The sequence below is a fragment of the Exophiala aquamarina genome (genome assembly GCF_000709125.1).
Source record: "Exophiala aquamarina CBS 119918 chromosome Unknown aczIA-supercont1.4, whole genome shotgun sequence".
Taxonomy (NCBI): Eukaryota; Fungi; Ascomycota; class Eurotiomycetes; order Chaetothyriales; family Herpotrichiellaceae; genus Exophiala; species Exophiala aquamarina.
This window is the reverse complement of record NW_013550584.1, coordinates 1,851,575-1,872,384: the sequence shown is the minus strand read 5'-3', so window position 1 is coordinate 1,872,384 and position 20,810 is coordinate 1,851,575. Positions and strand designations below refer to the sequence as shown.

The following is a 20,810-nucleotide window of genomic DNA, read 5'->3' as shown; positions in this document are numbered from 1 at the left end:
TTCAACGCGAAAACCTCACGAAGCTGTCCGACCGCCAGGACGCGGAGTCCTCTGGCACCGAGCTAACGAGACAAGGTCGTCTTAGCCGAACCTGAGCATGGCAGACAGAAGCCGGCGTGTGCGACGTCAGATCAGCGATGTAACTGACGACTTTTCCGAGGACTCAGACATCGCCAGTGGTGAAGATTACGATCCCAGGAGATCCGATGCAATGCGTAGAGCAAGCAGATATGAGTGAGTAGCCTGTTCTTGTTGTGTATTATTTATGGTGCAGCCCTACAATCCACCCTAAGTCTCTTTGTCCGCCAGGAGAGGGGGCACTGCATGAATATCAGCAGAACGGCAGTGATGCCACTTCCTGCATCACTATGAGTCGTGACTTATCACGGAATGAACTGCGGCGTAGTTACGAACCAACTATAGAAGAAACCGCACATCCTCATTTGCAGCTCATTGTTCCCTCGGCAGCGGCGATGTACAAACAAAGGCCCTTCTCTCCGCTGTTCGACAATATCATTCACTGCTCTTCGATATCGCCGCTGTCGGAGAATGCAAGCTAACGGCAGACACAGATCCTCAGCAAACTCCAGCCCAGCTTCTTCGCGGCCTCGAAGAGCCGGTGCTGCAACAGCAGCCAGTGGCTTGTCGTCTGCAACAGTCCACCGTGGATCCTCATCAGCTGATGATCGCCGACAAAGCCTGAAGTTGACAGTCAAAGCCCCACCAAGCAAGCTGCGAGAAGTCATGCGTGCTAACGAGGTTGAGTCACTCCATGACACCTTGGGTGGTGGAATGGTCCTGGATGCCCCTCGCAGCAGCCGCCGTGCAGCCGCCGTCGCTCGACAACGCGGTCCACAGTCGCAGAGACCAAAGTATGCCGAGTATGAAGAAAGTGATGATGATGACGATGACCATGACCATGACCATGAAGATGACCATGAGGAAGATGAAGATGCAGATGAGCTTGAAGACGACGAAGAAGAGGACGAAGCCGAAAACGAAAACGACGACGACCCTAACGATTATCATCGACTAGGTGCTGAACCTGAGGGAGGTACAGACAATGAAGATGTCGAAATGGACGATGCTCCGACCCCAGCCTCTGCCCAACCCCCGGCAAGACGGCATGCTCCCCCTAAACCGCCAAAGATCACACTCAAACCACCAGCAAAGACCGATCCTCGCCAGCTAGCCAAGCCAAAACTCGTCGTTACTCCAGCGAAAGTTGGTCCCGTCAAAACAGTCGAGGATCAGGAAATGGATGATGATCCTGATGATGAAGAAGTGGATACCTCATCCGAGCTCAGTGATGATGATGATGATGACGAACACGCATCAAAACTCAACGACGATGACGCTGGAGGGGAGGAGGAGGAAGTTGAGGAGGAAGGCGCGGCTGGAGAAGAGGAAGGGGCAGAGGAGGAAGATGACGATGACGAAGATCTGGATTCCGACAGCGATGAGACCCCCGGATCAGGTACGGCGACCCCAGACTTGACCAAACTGACCAAAAGACAACGGGGAAGGCCAGAGGATCAAACGCAACTTATGGCTTTGGACATGGCGCCGCAACAGAGAAAGGTAAGAATTCTCTAGAACCTTGAGATATTTGGCCTAAATCAGCATTCCCAGTTCTTTACCGATGCCGAGAAAGCTATGAAAAAGGATGAACATGCGAGAAAACGCAAGGAATTGACCAAACGTAAAGTTCAAGAGGAGAAAACTGCAGCGTTAAACAGATTGGTGAGGCTCTTACACTGCAATTTAGTACTTTGCTCACATACATATACAGCTGAAGCCTCAAGTCTCGAAAGCAAGAGGAGCGGCACCCAAGCCTGAGACGCTTGCTGCCGCTGCAGCCGCTGCCGCTGCCGGCTCGCCCTATGAAGAAGAAGAAGAATACATACCCCCAGCACATCCTATCTATACCAGATGGATCAGCACCAAGGACGGAGTCAAACTCGGAGTTCCAGAGGAATGGCTGGGTAAACGGGCCGGCAACTATTTTGGCCCCCCGTTAGGCCACAGCAATGGTAGTCTCGTTCAGGAAGTCGAGTGATGGACAATGTACAAGAAACTCCAGCAATCGAGTATGGAGTGCTACTCATAGTATGTGTATCCAGATGGTCATGGGCAGAAATTAAGCGTATGATATGCAGAGGCAGGCATCCAATCGAGCATGTTATTGTTGGGAATGCCGAATAGACTTTGTCATCTCTAGGCAAAGAGCGACTAGCTCCGTCTGTAGACTTCATATGTCCGTTCCCTCCCCGTGAGAGTAAAGGGGCCATCCGCGCAGCTGGACTACCGATCTAGTTGAGCTTGGCTTGTCTTGGGGTTCTGTGGCAACAGTTTTTCATGATGTCGTGTGCATGCTGAGGCTGATTAGGAAAATCCCATCAGATGCCCCAGATCGAGCTCATGCTGCCGACCTGATGCAGGTCTCTGTGATGTATATGTCTCATGCTCCTTCAAAGCTGTCTGCAGGACGGTGGGGAAACCAGTTGGATAATACGGGATGCAGAGTCCATGGAAATGTCAAACCATATGAGCACCCACCAGACACAATTCCTTGACGTGCTTTATGTTCATAGTCTCGCTTCACATCTCTCATCATGGGCCAGCTTTTCGACCTGGTGAGGCCACCGACGACCATGGTGGCATGCAGACATCTGAGGCGAGGCAAGCAGCATAAGCTCAGCTGCCTACACTGTATCTCCACCTCGTATTTTCAGCATGCTTCACTTGTTTCCATCCTGCTTACTGGCATTCAACGAAGTATTGGTGGCAGGTTGCATCAACTGTGCTGGGATCTCAACCATATGGGGTCCCAGATCCGTTGCTGCAAGTTCCCTGCAATCGGAGACCATTGTCAGCATTCCTGGGAGCATTGTCTTGGGTAGATTTCATTCCTTACTCCTGCTTCAACTTTCCTCTTTCTCGTTCTTCGAACGCAGGCTGGAAGGTTATATAACCTGTCGTGAATTCAGTAATCAAACAGTCCATGAGAATCTTCACGTTTAATTTACCATTTGCGATACCAAATCCCACGACAAGTACCCATCCAAATATTCTGCGACTCATCCTCCGCCTTGTAGTCCAATCAGCCCTGGTTGGCGTCTGGCACCGATCTGCGATTGCTAACCAGAGAAGCCCTTGGTATTGTCATTCAACCAGTCTTCATGTACCAGCGTCTATCCGCAGTTTTTCTGTCGCGGCCCTGTCAGTCTGTATCGCCCGCCGTAGTAGAGTGGGCCAAGAATATTTGTCTCCGACGCGTCGGTGGCGTCAACCAAACACGCGACACAAACCAAGCCACCCCTGCAACCTTGGTAAACCACAGGCACTCGAAAAAGACCAAGAGTATCATGGACGAAAATGGTGGATTGGAAAGAGCGAGGCTACGTGCCTGACTCAGATGACTCAGATGAAGATGTCCGAGAAGAGATCGGCTCAAATCCAACCCAGGAGCACCAGATCGACACTCAGATCGGCCACTCGTCGATTCCGACACATCCTAAGGTCAACTCTTTGACAGCGTTCCACAATGGAACTGCTTCAAATGCCCCAGCAGGAGATGATTTTCTTGCTTTGGAAGACTCTGGCGGCGAGAAGTACTCCGTCCAGCAGTCATCATCCACCAATCCAGCAAGCTCGATCGCCAACAGGCTTGAGGCAGAGCTCAACAGGGGAATTCAACTCACACAAGACGTCCTTGGGTCTTTCATTGACCGAGACGATGCCACAGACAGTCCACTCTCGTCACCACCTGCTTCACTACCTGATTCCCCTCGTCAGGACGCGCCTGGGGTGCGGACATCATCGTTGACCTCCGTGGGGGCCAGTAACCCCGATGTATTAGCCGCTGGTCAAACCTTGACCTCAATGCCACCACTTGGTCGCTCTTTCAGAAGACGTGCCCCGATACAGCTGCACCCATATGCCCTTGAAGACGCCAAATATCGACAGAGTCTGAAGGATCGAGGGCTGAAACCAGTTCGTACATTTGGACCTGCTCAAGACCCACAGAACAGTGCTCAGGGTGACTCTCAGAGTGTTGATGCCCCTCACAGCAGCCAGATGGATGAATCTTATGACCAAAGCCCCTGTTCTAGTCCCATGATGCAAGATGTGGCTGACGAATCTCAATCACTCGTTCAAGCCACTCGAATACCCATACCAGATGTTGACCTTGGGGAAGATCTTCCAGAATTGAATGATATTCTACATAGTAGCATCGCTCGGCCTCCTGGCGTAGCAGCAGTCATTCGAAAACGACTTCATCAATCCAAGAAAGCCTCACGGATTGCAATTCATGATGGATACCACATTTATGATCTCCCAGTCGAGGAGAATGAATCCGCCGAAGTGTCAAGAAGAACGCGACCTATGTTTCGAGTCCCACCATCCCCTCCCCGCTCTCGAGATGATCTGTCATCGCAAGGCGCTGTTAATATTGATGAAGACCAACACTCCCAGAGCGGTACGACACTGTTTTCAATTCCGACGCCCTTGCTGTCGTCGGGAACGCGCGCTAAGAGACGGCTGCAGCGGTCTGCTTCGCTATCTTCTCGTGTCTCCACTTCGTTCGATATCAGTGATGATCCATCGGCCTCTGCGTTGTCAGAACACTCCGGCGGTGACTCACAAGGTGTTCAACGCCTGCAACGCAAGATCAAAGGAGTGTTGCCGGCATCATGGCTCAAGTTGGATCAGAAGAAACAGCGAGATATTGGAAAGCAGACACAGAAGCCTTCACACTCTCCAGTAAAATTCAGCGTTGAGAAGGGAGTGGCTAAACATGTTTCGGGAAGTATCACCCGAACTATGCACGGAGATAGCACTCGGTCTGCTCTGGACGACTTTGACCTACTCAGTGAGAGTGAAAATGAGAGCGATAACAATAAGTCTGCCGACTTTGGCGATGGTCTTAATGTTGAGGCCCGCTTTGATTCATTCATGGATGACGTTGTCGAAGACAACGCCGTCGATGCTATGATTCCGCCCCGAAGCAGAAATAATCCCCGAATAAAGAAGCAGCAAAAGCTTAGAGACGTGTGGGCAAACCCCAGTAACATCTCACTCGATAGCGGTGTGTCCTCTCACAGCCATCATTCAGCGGCAAGAAAGACACGACCGAAAGCGAGGGGAGGGGCGCCTCCGCGCAAAAGATTGAAGCAGTCGCATGCAAAACCTCAGATGACAGTGCTTGACGCACCTGGATTTGAAGAGCCGGAGATTCCACGATTCCTTAGAATCGCTGCAAGACCCAAAAAGACATCAAATCGACCGCCTGGCCAAGATCAGTCAACAAAATTCTTCAAGCTTGCAACAAAGCAAGATACATTAGATGTAAGGGCTGGACTGGCACAGTGGAAGCCCCGTCGCACACAAAGATACCTAATGCGCCCCTCAAACAATGTACCGCACAGCCAACCCTTGATATCTCAGCCGCGTCCTCAGCCGGATCTTTCTGTCACTGAACAAAACGACAACGACATCACCCATCTCACTCTCCTCAAGCAAAACACAGAAGCAACTCTCAAACGCGTTCACCTCAATCAGATACAGAGGGACGTGTTGTATTCTCAACCACCTCTCCATCATCAGCCTCCATCCAATTCCCTTGCTGAATATTTCAGACCTCGTCCTACATTGTCTGGCCATTCGAGTCGGAGACAGTCCTTTGACCCTATCAAACGCTCTCACACGCAGAGTGAGTCAAGTGCAAACCCACCGAAGCAACTACCATTGCCTCGTCGTGTTCCTCGGAATACGTCGACTGCTTGGGACAGCAGCAAGCAGCAGAATCAACGGTCTACCCCAAATCCTTCTTCAACCACAAGGCCTCCCCAGTCTTCCTGTAAACATCGTCCAAGGTAAGCTGTCTCCTCATCTCACTCTCCCATCTCTGCTAAGTTGAATGCCAGAAAACAACGCCCCACAGCTCTGATGGCATCACAAGCCCTCTTGCATGATCTAGATAATCACAATGACACAACACATGGCGCAGATGAAATCAAGACTTCTCCTTTCACAAATACATCCCTGAAACCTTTCACCGAAGATGGCATTCTCGCACATTTGATGGGCCATGCTCCAGGAAACAAGCCTCTCAGCAAAGAAGGTTGTTTGAGCTCATCTCATTTATGGGACAGCGGCATTCTCCAGAGAACTGTCGAGGCAATGGGAGACTTAGGTCGACTCCTTGAGCCAAGCAACTCAACTACTAAGGTTATTAAACCTGATTCTGGCCAAACCATGACCTTAGGTTCGTGGTCATTGGACGTTGACTATCTCATGTTCGAGCTATGCTCAGTCATCGTCAGAATTACTGAGTTTAACCCTGCCACTGTTCAAATTCAGGCCCTGACCATCAGCTCCTGGCGCGACAACAGAAGTGCTTGCAACGCAACTCAGCGACACCATCAATTGATGACTCGCTGTCAAGAATCCCTTGAAACTCTCATTGAGTACATAAATGACACTTTATGCTTTGCCAGTCGTGGACAGATTGACGACTTCATCAAATCCGGCATATCAATGGTTGAGCGAATCGTGCAGGAGATCAATTTTCAAGAACATGCAAAAGTAGGGGTTACTGCTTCACATCTGCTCAACGTATTCAACAGAGTCATCCTCTTCAGCTACCAAGTCACAAAAATAGCAGAATACAGCAGTCACGATGAGTCGTCGACCAAGCAAGCTCTCATTGCTCACGACTCTCTCACACGTCTTGCTTGGTCAATTGCTCTCAGGGAAGATCACGCAGGCCACCTTTTCTCTTTTCTTCAAGGCCTCACAACGATAAGCGCGATCGGAAAAACCAGTCCCGGCGCAGAGATAGAAACTATTATCATTGTCCATCAGCTCTTCCCTGGCAACGTCTGGGAAGTCTATATGGATCAGTTTCTCGTCCAAAAGTTCAAGGAACCTGACGCCTGTCCCGGAGAAATGCTGGCATACACGGTACTCGTTCTAGGATGTGTCTATTGCCTATTCGGTATCGAGCAAGAAGACCATGAGATGGATGGCCAGAACACAAAGCCCCCAAAGGAATACGGCCTGATTTCGCTACAAAAAACCCTGCCTGTCTTCCTCAAATTCTACCTCGACGTGAAGCACAATTACCATGGTGAACGCAAACGATCAAGCACAAGAAATTTGCGGGACGCAGAAGGAATGAACAAGCTCGCTCAATATGGTCTGGTCGCCTTCAAATGGTGTTTCTTGCTTGTGAGCACCATAGGTAGACACAGCGCCGACCAACTGTTAAAGAAGATATTGAAATGCTACGGCGACAACAAGATGCATGACCTCTTTTCCAGGGAGCCTTCTCATGCCATGCCAGCTTTTCTAGCTCAACAAATCCCACCTTCAGAGCTTGTCCTAGACTTTCATGACAAGGACTTCCACATATTCCTCAAGTTTGTTGCCTCAAGTCTAGTTATCCACCACCGACCATCCGAGGGCGAGAACTCCTATCGACTGAGAAAGTTAGCAGCACGAAAGCAATCGTTGGTGTTCAGTCTGCTACCAAACAACGCTTTTCAGGTCAAAGATGAAGAGGCTCTCACACTTCGGGATCTTGCAGCTGTCGCAAACCGCTACAACTTATTTTCTACGCTGTACCACTATTCTCCTTCCGGCTACAAGCCCCCCTTGGTGAACATTGAGAATCTCATTGTCTTCAGCGAATCTCACGAGGCAGTGTGCAACCTTGCTCTACAATGTTGGGCCAGTATTGGCAGATCTGCTATTGCTCAAGGGGAAAATGATGCAGGGCTGACAGAACTCTGTCGTTGGATTCAAGACATGTTTGTCCAGGTGACTAAGAAATTGGCCTCGATTCCATACAACGGGGAAGGAAGTTTTCCGGAACAACGAGTGAACAGCGTCAATCGTGAGACGGCAACTCGTATCCTCTGTACCATAGCACAGACCTGGACCGATGTGATCGAGCTATGCCCGAGCAAGATACAAGCGCAGCTATTAATCAACCCTGATGGAGTCTTCTCTCGAATATTTACTCTCGAGGACATCCTGCAACTATGCCGAGTCAACCCAGGTTTACCTGACCATGTCATTGTTGAAGTCCTCAATGTTGTCCGCAGCTATCTAAAGAAGCCTTCAGACCATACGAACCATCTATGTGAAGAGTGGTTACAAAGCGAAATCCAGAGTATCATTCGCTACCAATTTGATCAACGCGTCTTGCCTACGGATGACTTGCTAGTCGCTTTGGTGGACACTTGGTACGAGCTTGCGAAGACATTGGTAGACGACAAGGTATTTTCCTGGGACGATTATCTCAATCCGGCATCGAAACTATCTTTCGTCATGATGATGGATTTTCCAACCTGGGCACACTGCGAAGCGCTCTTCCTAAACAAAGCCTTGATGCATAAAGCATGCTTCGAGACCGACAGATTCGGGCCCTTCCAGATTTGGCTAAGTTCGATGTTGCTACCCAAGGAGTCTCCCAAATTTGAAAACACTCTCACAAGTCGACTTGTGGAGATTGCCCCGGACACTCTTGATTTAGCAGATCTTGCTGTTGGTCTTTATCGCGAGACTTCGCTCGATATCCCTGCTAACTTTCCTCCTGTCGTTAAACATCGACTGGAGATTGTTTTGCATATCATCCGCAGTGTTCACAAACACCATAGCAACAAGGACAACTCAACTGTCGGTGTCCTGAGCAAATCTCAAACCCTAGAGCTTTTGAGAACAATTCAAAACGTTTTGAGCTGGAGATGGAGATGGATGAAAAATTCCGACCTCAAAGCTGAATGGGCCGTTTTCATCAACGAAGTCGTTTTGGAGATGACTCTTTACCCTGTAGAAGGAAACGAGATCGACGAATGGATGACCTCGTCTGAAATCCGAGGCTTTGAACATGAGGCTGTTCAAGTGCGACGTGTCTTCGCCAAAGCATTTGCACAAGGACGAACGGAAGTCAATGCAGTGGACGACTTTAAGAGATGTGTTCATGCATTCCGCGCCGCCTGCGAAGCTCTATGTATCAAAAACAGTTCTTCATTTGGATATTGGCACACAAAAGCCACCTTCAGAGCTATCATGGGAGAATGCATCGACGGAAAGGGCAATTACCAAGTCAACATTCAAGCTCAGACGCAATTTCTCAAGGCAGTGCTTCCAGTATATATAACTAAAGCACTCGACGACACAACTCCTGCGATGCTCTTCGCCGTGCCTACGCTGGAAATCGCCAACCGACTTATGTTAGCCGTGGAACTTCGCTTTGACTTTCACGACGTCGTGGCGATGGAATCCTTCGCCGAGCTAGCAGTCATGCTACTCCGCGCGTCGTACCTCTGTCTCAAAGGGCAGGCAAACAAGTTCGAGAAACCACACGACTGGGAAGTGCTAACAATCTTACGCACCATCGAATCGGTTGCGGTTGCGGCAATGGCCTGGGGTAGACTGAAACTTGCCCACGCAGAGTCCGAATCAATTGCGTCGCTTCAGACGCAGGTGCAGACTTACGTCTGCTTTACCTACGAGTACATGGTGTGGATTTGGAGGCTAAGCGTGCCCTACATCGATGCCGAGTACACGACGAAGCTTTCCCGTCTCGCGTTTACGAGAAGAGCCGACGAAGATTTCGGCTTCTACATGCCGTACGCGGACCCGGGGGCAACCGAAGAGCTGGAGAGCCTGCGTGAGATCGCCGGAGAAGACCTCGAGTTTGCCGCCAGGTCGGTCTGGCATCGAACAAAGCTCGACCAGTTCCGAGGCCCGGGTTGGCGGTACAAGGGGGTGGAGGAGGAGGTGTTCGCGGTCGCTTACGAGCTAGACCAGGAGTTGCGCCTGGCCAATGCGGTCTTGGGCTCCTTGCTATCGGCAATGGAGTTCCTTGGCTTGCGGGAGCCAGAGGCATGGAGAGCATAGGGAAGGTGGGTGGTTGTGGGGTGGTCGTTGTTCTCGGGTGGTTGTTGTTCTAGGGTGGTCGTCGTCTCAAGCTACAGCTCTATCTGCTAGAATACCACCAGCGCCCATTAGGGGCTTACCAATGACAATTGTTCTATTCGAAACTCATCCTGTCATCGCCGCCTCCGCCGTCGTGTTCCACCCTTGATTTTGCCCCTCAGGTTTTTCACTAAACCTCCCGTCCGGTTTCGTGGAATTACGCTGACGGAGCACGGCCACGCTCAAACGTGTCGAAAGACAACAGGTATCATTATGGTGCCGCGTTCGCCCTGCTCCTCGCCGATCCTTTTTCATATAGTGGTCGTCAGGGTCTTGACTTGGGGTAGGGTTGTATTCTGGCGTGCACGACTAATGTTCACCAGAAGTTACATCCGACGTCGTGCGTAGGTCCGAGCGAGTGAGGCTAGGGTGTGATATAGACGTCGGAGATATTGATTAGGATAAGACACAAGGACGGTTCAGTTTCACATTCATTGTTCATCAGGGCGTGCTGCGGTCCCATAAGAAAAGTTGCTATGATCTATACATCAAATAATTCTACCGTGCTTTCAAGTCGCGAACCAGATCACCGAAATGGTCCTTTTGGTCATCAGCCAGCTTGCCCTTCGTGTCGCTGACAATGGTCAAGACCAGGCTGTAGTTATTGTACAGGAACTTCGAGCGCTTAGCCGCATCGGCCCCGGCACCTTTGGCCAATTTGCCCAGGAGAGTTTCGTACTCGGTGCGCAGGCGGCCCAGGCTCTTTGAGATAGGCTCATCGTCACCTGCATCCGCACTGAGCGTCAGGATGCTGTGCAGGAATTGCCCAAAGCGCTGTGTGATGGTGTGCGGTGCCACGGATGTTTTTGAGGCTTCGCTGGAGCCACCACCGACCCCGACCAGGGAGAATGCAGCGGCGGCAGAGCCGCGGGAGATGCTGACGGGGAATCTCTTCAAAGACTCACAGTGCGCGTCCATCACCATTTGGAAGCGAGGCCATAGGAGGATGTTGGTGTAGTTGATGTATGAGTCGGCGACGGGGACTTTTCGGCGCTGGAGTTCAAATGCGAAATGTTGGTTGAGGCGGACGCAGAGTAGGACACCTTGGCAGTCGTTGGAGTTTTCTACCAGCTGCTTGGTCAGGCCGTGGCCCATTGTGAAGGTGGGCTCGAAGATCTCGGTCACGCGCCGGGCAACTTGGTGGTAACTGCAGGTGGAGAACAGTTCCGTGCACACGGAGTATTCTGCGCATACATTGTCCACCAAAGCGCGGTTGAAGTTGCGAAAGGGTGTCTCCATGTAGTGTGCTGTTTTGCTGTCCTCCGCGAGGTATGAGGGCAATGCAGAGTCGTTTTTTGACTTGAGGACTTCTTCACGGCGTCCTAAACTGAACGCATCATGTTGTGGAGCACTGGGTTTGGAGGCACCCAGCACGTTTCTTCGTGCAGGAGCAGGATCGGATCCGAGGAGGTCATACTGGTCGAAGATGTGCAAGTGCAGCGATGAGAGGGCGTGTTCGTAACGACTGAAGTGGATATTGTAGTACCATTTCATGGTATTGATGTACGCTTGACCTATTTCGTCGGCCAGCACAGAGTGGTTTCGAGCTAAAAATGAATACAAGTCTTTATATTTCAAGAAGGATTGCTGTTGGATCACTTGAGCATTGATATTGGGAGACCTGAGGGCTTTTATTTGGGCCACAATGTAGTCTCTAATTCTTTCGATGGCTTTAGCATTCAGATCATCTAGTAAAGGCTTCAGATCTTGTAAAGCCTTGACGTTTTCGGCCTCCTTCTCTTTGACCTCAATGAGGGCGGAACGGGCCTCGACTTCATTGAGCGCCTTAATAAAATTTTCGTCGATGGGGCCTTCGCTTATTGACCTCACTGTATATGGGGAGAGGCTCACGCCTTCGACAGCTGGTCCCAACAGCTTCTCGACTTTTCGACGGTTATCAAGTTTAGCGTTAAGGTTGACGGAGCGAGCTTGGAGATTCTCAATCTCAGCGGAGACTTGACCGAGTTCAGCTTTGAAGTTTGTAAGATAGCCCTCAACGGAATTCAGAACTTGATCGCATTCAGCTATCGAATTGTGGAACTCTTGGTATTTCTGCCTATTTTCCTTTGAGGAGGCTTCAGACAGCTTACTGACTGGCTTTGGTTGCTGAGGCGGCTCCTGTAGGAGAAAGTCTTCGAGGCTGAGTCCTCCAAAGTCAATATCTTCCGGCCGGGGCTTCTCATGCTTGACATTGCTCCCATCTGAGCCAGGTCCTGTCTGACCAAGGATTTGTCTTAACACCCTCAATGGATCTTCAACGTCTGCAGGGGGCCGCTGTTCGAACCGAAGAGATGAGCCATTGGTGATTCTAGGGTGTTGAACAAGAGATGTAGTGGAGGTGTTGGCACTCAAATCCAAGGACGAAGATGAGGATCTAGCGGGACCGGACAAGCCCAGCCCAGGTCGTTGCGGCGGAGCGAGACTGGAGTTCTTGCGTGGTGGAGCGGGAGAATAAGGACGAGAAGGAGTTAGTGAGCCTGTTGGAGTGGCAGTGGAAGGAGCGGTGAAGCGGTCCAGCCACATTCCAGCCATGGCGAATGTATCGAGTATCAAGACATGGCTCGATATACAGAGAGGACGAGCAGGTCGTGAGATGGGGGACGATGTATGATGCTCTACCCGTACAACCAGTGGCCACGAGGGGTGGATGTTGCACGAGCGCGGCACGTGATTCATGCCTCGTGACATTAGACGCGCCAAGGCCCACTGCCGAGATGGGATTAGCTCGTATCTAATCGCCTTTGCCCCCGCCTTCCAGTTCTCTTGATCCCACTTTGCTCAGGACTTGCTAGACTGATATTTTACCTGAGCCTGGGCTTAATTCGCTGCTGCGAGTCTTCTCTTCCTTCTCCTCAGTCTCATTCCCATCTTCTCGCTCCCTGGTCCGGCCAGTTCATTTGCCCTCCTTCAATTTCTTCATCAATTACATTCTTTACGCCAAACCCCTCATCTCTCACCATGGCCGACGACGCGCAGGTAAGCTTGGCTCGATTTCCCCCGCTTTGTGTGTTGGCTGGCTGGTCGCAGTCGATGTGTCTACATTTGGAAATTGAGCCTATTTCTTTATCATTTTCTTACTTTGGGTTTCCACGCTCTCCTACTAACTTCCACCGCTTATAGCATGAGCACACCTTCGAGTCCGCCGACGCTGGCGCCTCTGCCACCTACCCTATGCAATGTTCTGCCTTGAGAAAGAACGGCTTTGTTGTCATCAAGGGCCGTCCATGCAAGATTGTTGACATGTCCACCTCCAAGACTGGCAAACATGGGCACGCAAAGGTCCACTTGGTCGCTCTCGACATCTTCACTGGCAAGAAGTTGGAAGATCTCTCCCCATCTACCCACAACATGGAGGTCCCCAACGTCGTCCGTCGTGAATACCAGTTGGTAAGAGAACATTACCAATTATCCTTCAGCGACGTCCGTCCATGCTAACGAATTTGGAAATACAGCTCGATATCACCGATGATGGCTTCTTGTCTCTTATGTCTGATGATGGTTCCACCAAGGATGATGTCAAAATGCCAGAGGGTGAAGTTGGTGACAAGATCCAAAAGCTCTTCCGTGAAGATGAGAAGGATACCAGTAAGTCTGATTCCTCCCAAATGAGAGTATCAAGGCTGATCTATCCACAGACGTTATTGTCTTGACTGCCATGGGTGAGGAACTCGCCATGGACGCCAAGGAGGCTCCAAAGTAAATCAGACCTCCTTCTCATTCTGCCGCATTTCGAAGGCCGCTTCTACGTGCCTGATGTGTTCACGGTTTTCACGATCAATACAACGTCAAAAATGAGCGTCTTGGTGTTGGGACAGTTTGCCCTTCCAACCTCATCTAGCCGGCGGGATACTAAGACAAGGACTTTTGTCGAGCTGGATACGCCATGGATCTTCTTACTTGCTCGAAAAGCAAATTTCGGTCAACTGGTTGCAATGGGTAGTCTAGCATTTTGAAATATCTTAGACGAAATCAAAGCAATTGACACAATTTTATGAAATAGTAATGGGTACCACCAAGCTTGTCCGGTGGCATGCGTCTTTTACATTCCGTAATTCATTTGCCCGTGATTGGCTCAATTGACCCTACATATGAGTGACTGTCTGGTATAGGGTATTGCTCGTCCGTGAAAACTACAGTCTTGAGTGTACTCCTGGTCATGACCAGCTACCGTATTTTTGGAAATGGAAAATCATCAGGCCAAGTTGTTCCAGAACCATGAAGTATCAACCACAATTGCCTTTCAACTTTCATCTTAAATCTTGCGACGTTTGTACTTGCTAGTTATCCAAGGTGGCCCTTTCATTCACCACCATGATAACTCGGAAAGCTACCCACACTATCATCACACCCCTCTCTTTCCGCAACACCATATGGAGGAGGACGACGACGACCGCTGTGACCAGTGCGGTTCCACAGACTTCACGATCGAAGACGATGGGCGCACGTACTGCGCCAACGGCCACGAGCAAGCCCGTGGAATCATTACGGCGGAGGACGATGCGGATTACGCCAGAAAGGGCAAAGTCGTAAGGAAGAAGGAGAAGAAATCGAAGCAGAAGGTGTCTAAAGGTGAGTAAGTGGGTTTTGAATTGAGTTCCCTCATACCCTCTATGTTTCCTCTTTTCCATCTTCAAAGAGAACATGGCTATGGGGCAGGGAGGGAGACCTCTCCCCACCTCCTTTTCCTTTAGAAAATAACCCGCCGACACGTCCTGGTCACTCCAAAGCAACAAGAGTGAAATTATACCGTACTAAGATCCAGCCAACAGTCCTCCGAGGCGTCAAAGCATACCAACTCTTTCTACAAGCATGGCAGCACATTCTCTGGAAACAGTGTCATACTTTGGTGCACCAGCTGGAGCTGCCGGAGGAACTCTGGGTACGTGGAAGAGGGGGGAATCTCCAAGCGTCTTGGCCACTGACAAGATTGGAAACTAGACAATCGTCCGAGATCTATGGGCACTGTGGCTCTCGAAGCTCGAGCACCGTCTGGATCGCACTGAACAGGGCCAACACGAGAGTGACGGCGATCAGCTCGAGACGTCTGGGGAGAACACCGATACCACCGACGCCGTCGATACAGACGCAGATGAACGGCAGGCCGGTAACAACAGCAGCAAGGCTGCGAGGAAAGGCCCAAAGCTGATCGACACGGCTGCGCTGGGTTATCTAGCTATGATCCTCTTGAGGCTCCCGATTGAGCTGGCTACGATATTGAGGTAGGCTGACTGCTGAGCAACCTCACAAATGAGGGCTTCCCTCATGTGCTACGTTGCGGATGTTAACCAGAAATGACTCAACAGATGGGTCCAAGAAGAAGACATTCCATTTATCCGAGCCATCAGGCACGTTCCTCAGGAAATGAAAGAGCGTCTGCCCAGTGAGTACCAGGCGGCTCTGGACACCCGCCACATGCCACGGCCGGACGAGCTGCAACTCGCCGTCTACCAGCGCTCGCGCATGTACGACGTCCTCTTCGGCATGGCCACGCCGCCGGTAAACCATGATCTCCTCTTCATCTCCTACATGCGCTCCCTCGCCCTTCCCATCGAAGTCTATAGTCTCGCTCAACGCCTGAACAGGATCACAAAGTACAGTTTCGCGTACCAGGACCTGGATGCGGGTGAAGAAGCAGCAGAAGCAACCTCACGACTGCGCCGTCATGCGACCAGCTATCCCGAGGCACAGATAATCTCGCTGATAGTGACGGCCACCAAGCTTCTCTACCCCTTTGACTCGGACACCGTGCCTCGACATCCGAAATCGCCCAACGATCTCGCGACCCTGCGCATGGACTGGCCAGCGTGGCTCAAGGCCAAGACAGACCTGGAGACGGCTTCGCGTCAGCTTGGTGCTAACGGGAGCACGGAGGGCTTACAGCCCGGGTCAGAGATGGCCGTCACGGACGAGGACGTCCTCAACATGAACGACACCCAACTCGACCAGTACCTGGACTGGTACCAACGCATGTGGCTGAACCCCACGGCAGCCGGGACTGCCCCAACAACCAGCGCGGTCAATGAATCAGGATCCCAGAGCCAGAGCCAGAGCCAGAGTCAGAATCAGAATCAAGAGCCCAACACCATCGACCAAACAATCCTCAATCTCTTCCCCTTGCAGCCGATCCCCTCCGTCGAAAAAACCCGCACACAGCACGCCTCAGCAGCCCAGAGGCGCGAAACACTCCTGCAGACACGGATCGAGCGTGTCCAGGCCTCACTGAAACCAATACGGGCCATTCCACCTGCAGAAGAAGAAGCCGCCGCCGCCGCCGCCGCCAGAAAACGCACGCAGAGCGTCCTCCGCCCTGGCGCACGCTACCCTCGATACAGATGGGACGAAAAACTGGACGGCGACGCCAAATCCGGGTGGGCCCAGGCTGCCAAGGTGTTCCACGAGGAAGCCGCGCAGGTGGCATGCCTCAGCGTGGCGGCGCTGTGCAGAGCGGTTGTCAGGACGGAGGATTTGATTGAAGCGTGGCGGAGGGAGAGGAGGCGGGAAGAGCACTTCGCAGGCGTGGATCGGCAGGGTTCCTCCGGAGCACCACCCACGACGACAGGTGCTGGAGCAGGTGTCGTCCTAGCTACTACCACTCCTGGGAACCCGTCTTCGAGCGCCGCGCTGGTCAGGGGACTTGGGGACCTGGAACTCGAGGATTTCGGCTCTTCTCCTGCTTTCGCCGGTGATGTAGCAGGGATTGGTGAGGACGACGAAGGAGGAGGGAGCCGGTTGGAGGAGGATCACGAAGGCGGCAATGATGGCAGTGAAGGAGACATCGAGATGGAAATGGCCTTGGAGTATCTGCCTGAACTGTGAACATCGGCATCCTCTTCCGAGAGTATAGAGGTGCTGGCATACATGCAGCAAGATGCCTTGCTTTGCCCTGCGTACCTAAAATACTGAAACCAGTACGTGACACTTTTACCACTTCGTACGGAACGCGTCATCTACACTTGGTGATGGATTCATCGTGGAGCAGTGCGCCCCTCTCCCACCAACCGAAATCCCGTTGTTGTAAACACAGTACAGTACACTCTGTGTTGTGGAAATAGTGCCCGCAAACAGGTAAGAGCTGGGTCGTTTCCCGACTTATTCCTGGCCGTGCCTTGGCGAGAGGTCGATACATGGCCGGCCCAACGTCCATTTCAGATGCCTTGAAACCATGCGTCGTTACAAAGAAGTCTCAGTCAGCGTACATGGTTGGATTCATGGTCATTCCCCCAGCTCGGATAAACCGCTCCTAGCGCTTCTATAGCAGTGAAAACTCCCGTCCCGCTGTGAGGAAGTCGTTGAAAGTCAAGATCCTTTTTCCATGAAGCCAATGGTTCGGTTCCCGCCTACAAGATCATGGTCTCTGAAGAGTGGTCTTTGGAAGACACCATGATCGTTTCTATCTTACATGGCATGCAGCCATCAAAGGTTTTGTGCCACATCAGCCCGCGAAATAAGCCGCACGTTTCAACGCGGCTGTATAGAAGCGTATACCTTGACTAGCCCCCATTCTGAAGGCCTGAAGGACGTGGATGTTCAATCTCTCGTGATACACACAAATCATCGATAGAATATCTACTCGTTATAGTGGTACACCTATAACAATATGTTAGTAAGCACTCTCCAACATCAAGAAGGAGGGGTACACACAAAATAATCAGGCAGACCGTAAGACTCATAATGGAGCCGTCCCGCCATCTTGGCAAAGCCTTCGGTTTCGATCAAATGGTAAAAGGGAAATGGAGGAAACATGGCTCCATCTCGATGCACATGAGCCTTGACCATGAGTGCAGTTCCGCCCACTCCATCTAATGGCAAGAGACGCCTCGGGTCATAATCCGGGTCTCCAGCAAACTTGGCAATTTTAGCCAACAGTAACCTATACGTTGGCATTTCGGCATAGCCCTCGAGCAGTATTTCATCTGGACCCATAGACGCAGCGAGTTCTTGTGCAACACTGCTATCACGCCATGAATTGAAATCATAAGGTCGGACGTCCGGTGCACCGTTGTCGTTGATGTATCTTTGAAAACAATTGGGTACAATTATGTCTCTGTCATGGCTTGCTAGGTCTTGGATCAATGTCGGAGGGGACTCGACAATGTCTCCGTCGAGCCACAGTACCCAAGAGGTATACGGACCTATGGTGGTGAAGAGAAGGCTGTTGCGTGCCAGTGCCATGGCGGCACGCCGAGCCTTCTGGTTTTCCAACCGATGCCGCTCCTTTTCATCTTGAGAGACAATGGGGGGATCAAAGTCCTGCCTTAGGATGGTTATTGATTGGAAACGTTGCTCTTCTGGGCCAGACTGAGTGATCTTGATCGCTTCTTGCAATGCTGCTGTGGCTGCGTTACCTTCTTTGTTCTTGGGCGTGACAAAACCAAGGCTGATATGTTCATGGGGATAGGTCAGGGCGAGAAGGTTTGACCAGTATTCGGGGTAGAAGCGCGCAAGGGGGGTGAGGATTAGGATTTTCTCATTGTTCTTCTCCGGGAAGGTTGAGGCGGTGAGATTATTGAGGTTATAATGGACGACTGGAGGTGGTCTGCGCAGTCCGCGCGAGCCGGGCCCATTCTGCTGTTTTCGAAAGGCTGAGGTTGGTGGGCTGAGAGGGTTTTCGGCAGCGGCGTCAGATTTACGTTGACGCAGGTCGGATGGTGGGGAGGAGACAGAGTTGATGCTGTAGAGAAAGTATATGAAAACGACGAAGAGAAGAATGGCGAGGACGTGAGTCCGATTGGCAGTACGTGTCTGGCGCATGTCGAAGTAGGCCATTCTATGGTCAAGGATGGAGTGGGATACTGGACAGCGTACAGCGTCTCAAAGGCATGAAGAAGGGTCAACGTGTCACCTTTGAATTTTTGAAATGTCGCGGTAACATGATGGCAGACAGCCAGGGAGTATGGGTTTTGAACAAGGTCACAGCTTTGAAAGTGTAACTGTACAAGTCACGGCACTATGTGACTATCATTGCTTAGGGGGAGGTATGAATGAAGCAGTGCTGGTGGTGGTCGTAAGGGTGATTCGCACTCACAGAGCAAGGAGCAAGGACGATTGCGTACGACTGACTGTCAATCCCATGTCGCACGGAGCACGGAGCATGGATCGGAATTACGGGCCCTGAGGAGTGAGGAGTGAGGGCAAGTGAGACCCTAAAAATAAGAAGCCTTCCTTGTCCGAGGCGCTAGCCAGGGAAGTGGAAAGCTAGCTCTCTGGCTAGGCATCTACTGTGCATACAGTACAGTACTCGTACGTTGCGATGCACCCCCATAGCACCCGCCACACAATTGAGCCACAGCACTCGGGATTGGGCATTTGGTATGCAAGGGTTCGACACTTCCTAGTCATCCAAATAATCTGTTCTGAGCCAAAGGTTTTCCATTACAATGCCTATGTGATGTAAACTATTTCAGTCTGAAGGAGCCGCCCCTTGCCTCTAGATGGGTTTGGCGAGCTCTGGCAGTAGAAACACCCAGTCCCCCTTACTCGGTCCCTTTTTTTGAGCATCCCGTTAGCGTCTCAAGGCAGGTGGGAATCTCATGATGAGATCCAATGGACCAGGCTGAGCGCTGGCTCGAAGCCTGGACATACACAACAAAAGAAAGTCGTGAGTGCTGTGATTACCAAAAACGCCCGGTCCGATGAAACCATGGATGGCTAACATTCGACTCTCATGCATCGACCAAAGTGCAAGTCAACAGACTGGTATACATGCAAGGCTCGGTTCCCATCAAGACTCCGGGACAATGACCAAACCCAACGCGACTTCAACGCATGTGTGCGTTTCAACATGCACGTCGTACTTCATCAAGGATACATATCAGTCTTCGTCTGGCGGTGTGCCTCGGTGTTGTCGGATGAATTTCTTGGGCTGCGAGGCTTGGGGCTCGTTGCGGGTGATATCTTGCCAGCACCGGCGACTTGAAAGTAATCGGCAGCCTCGTCGAGCTCAAGCGGCGTTACTGGTCCCTTAGGACTCCCTAATGGATCTAGGCGTGGGCCGCCAGGCTTGATGCCCATCGACGATGCCGCAATCTTGGAAGATAGTTGAGCCCTCTCTAAGAATTCCTTTTGCTTCTCGCGCATCAATCTGGGCGATTCAGCCTGCAATGGTTGGGTGACCCTATTTACGGTAATAGCCGGACTCTGAGTAGTAGAAGACGGTGTTGCTGGTGAGTCCAGTTGGTTGAAATTTGCTGGATGAAACCTTGGCAGCGTCATATGCATATGTCTTGCTGCTGGTCGTGCATGTTGTGTTGAACGAGGCCTTGTAGGCTGGGGAGAAAGTGGCTGATGACTAGTCGGTAATCTGGGAGAGAGCGGAGATGTAGGGGTGTAACGCCCTGGATATGCGTCGGATGAACGCATGATAGAATGTGCAAGTGAAGGCACGTCCTCTTCAATTTGTGATAATTTGTAACGGACGATGACTTCACTCGCTGTCCCCCCGCGTTGTTGTGCTCATGCAGCGGCTTGTTGGTGGTTTGACCGGGGGCTCTGTATATAAATGTCGCTGTGGTACTAAGTGGAAGGTTGCGCTCGGATGTTGGCCTACACGGTAGATGGGGACGAAAAGTGGCTTGAAATGTTGATAATTAGATATAGGTATAGTGAAAGGGGTGGGAGAGCCGCTTGTGAAATGGTGTGTGCGTGTGTGTTGAGACGGTATGGCAGAGTGTGAGAGGGCTGCTTCGTTATGTATGTACGGTAGAGGTACTTGGCAGACGGGGACGCTGTACGGAGCACCTGGGTTGAAGCACCGCCGTAGGCGAGGGTTTAAGGGCCACAATTCCAGGGATAAATGGTCCCAGACACAAAATAGCAGG

At 51.3% G+C, this 20,810-nt stretch overlaps 8 protein-coding genes across 8 annotated transcripts; 4 read left to right on the top strand and 4 right to left on the bottom strand.

Annotated features, from left to right (window-relative positions):
• Positions 1–97: 97 nt before the first annotated feature.
• Positions 98–2,059, top strand: A1O9_05780 (uncharacterized protein; the record flags this gene model as incomplete). The annotated part of the gene is made up of 4 exons (XM_013404995.1): positions 98–234; positions 567–1,581; positions 1,633–1,743; positions 1,793–2,059. 4 exons carry the CDS (start codon positions 98–100, stop codon positions 2,057–2,059), a joined length of 1,530 nt encoding a protein of 509 aa, XP_013260449.1.
• Positions 2,060–2,741: 682 nt separating this feature from the next.
• On the bottom strand, positions 2,742–3,084 carry A1O9_05779 (uncharacterized protein; the record flags this gene model as incomplete). The annotated part of the gene is made up of 3 exons (XM_013404994.1): positions 2,742–2,853; positions 2,918–2,975; positions 3,030–3,084. 3 exons carry the CDS (start codon positions 3,082–3,084, stop codon positions 2,742–2,744), a joined length of 225 nt encoding a protein of 74 aa, XP_013260448.1.
• Positions 3,085–3,378: 294 nt separating this feature from the next.
• Positions 3,379–9,915, top strand: A1O9_05778 (uncharacterized protein; the record flags this gene model as incomplete). The annotated part of the gene is made up of 2 exons (XM_013404993.1): positions 3,379–5,879; positions 5,931–9,915. The coding sequence occupies 2 exons, from the start codon at positions 3,379–3,381 to the stop codon at positions 9,913–9,915; spliced, it is 6,486 nt and encodes a 2,161-aa protein (XP_013260447.1).
• Positions 9,916–10,491: 576 nt separating this feature from the next.
• A1O9_05777 (uncharacterized protein) lies at positions 10,492–12,516 on the bottom strand (the record flags this gene model as incomplete). Its single annotated transcript, XM_013404992.1, has 1 exon — positions 10,492–12,516. One exon carries the CDS (start codon positions 12,514–12,516, stop codon positions 10,492–10,494), a length of 2,025 nt encoding a protein of 674 aa, XP_013260446.1.
• Positions 12,517–12,951: 435 nt separating this feature from the next.
• On the top strand, positions 12,952–13,693 carry A1O9_05776 (eukaryotic translation initiation factor 5A-2; the record flags this gene model as incomplete). The annotated part of the gene is made up of 4 exons (XM_013404991.1): positions 12,952–12,969; positions 13,114–13,380; positions 13,446–13,578; positions 13,629–13,693. 4 exons carry the CDS (start codon positions 12,952–12,954, stop codon positions 13,691–13,693), a joined length of 483 nt encoding a protein of 160 aa, XP_013260445.1.
• A 670-nt stretch (positions 13,694–14,363) lies between these two features.
• On the top strand, positions 14,364–16,809 carry A1O9_05775 (uncharacterized protein; the record flags this gene model as incomplete). The annotated part of the gene is made up of 4 exons (XM_013404990.1): positions 14,364–14,562; positions 14,763–14,872; positions 14,932–15,212; positions 15,297–16,809. The coding sequence occupies 4 exons, from the start codon at positions 14,364–14,366 to the stop codon at positions 16,807–16,809; spliced, it is 2,103 nt and encodes a 700-aa protein (XP_013260444.1).
• A 750-nt stretch (positions 16,810–17,559) lies between these two features.
• Positions 17,560–18,759, bottom strand: A1O9_05774 (mannan polymerase complexes MNN9 subunit; the record flags this gene model as incomplete). Its single annotated transcript, XM_013404989.1, has 2 exons — positions 17,560–17,580; positions 17,635–18,759. The coding sequence occupies 2 exons, from the start codon at positions 18,757–18,759 to the stop codon at positions 17,560–17,562; spliced, it is 1,146 nt and encodes a 381-aa protein (XP_013260443.1).
• Positions 18,760–19,887: 1,128 nt separating this feature from the next.
• Positions 19,888–20,352, bottom strand: A1O9_05773 (uncharacterized protein; the record flags this gene model as incomplete). Its single annotated transcript, XM_013404988.1, has 1 exon — positions 19,888–20,352. A coding segment is annotated over one exon (465 nt), but the record flags the coding sequence as incomplete, so codon positions are not given.
• Between the last annotated feature and the right edge of the window lie 458 nt (positions 20,353–20,810).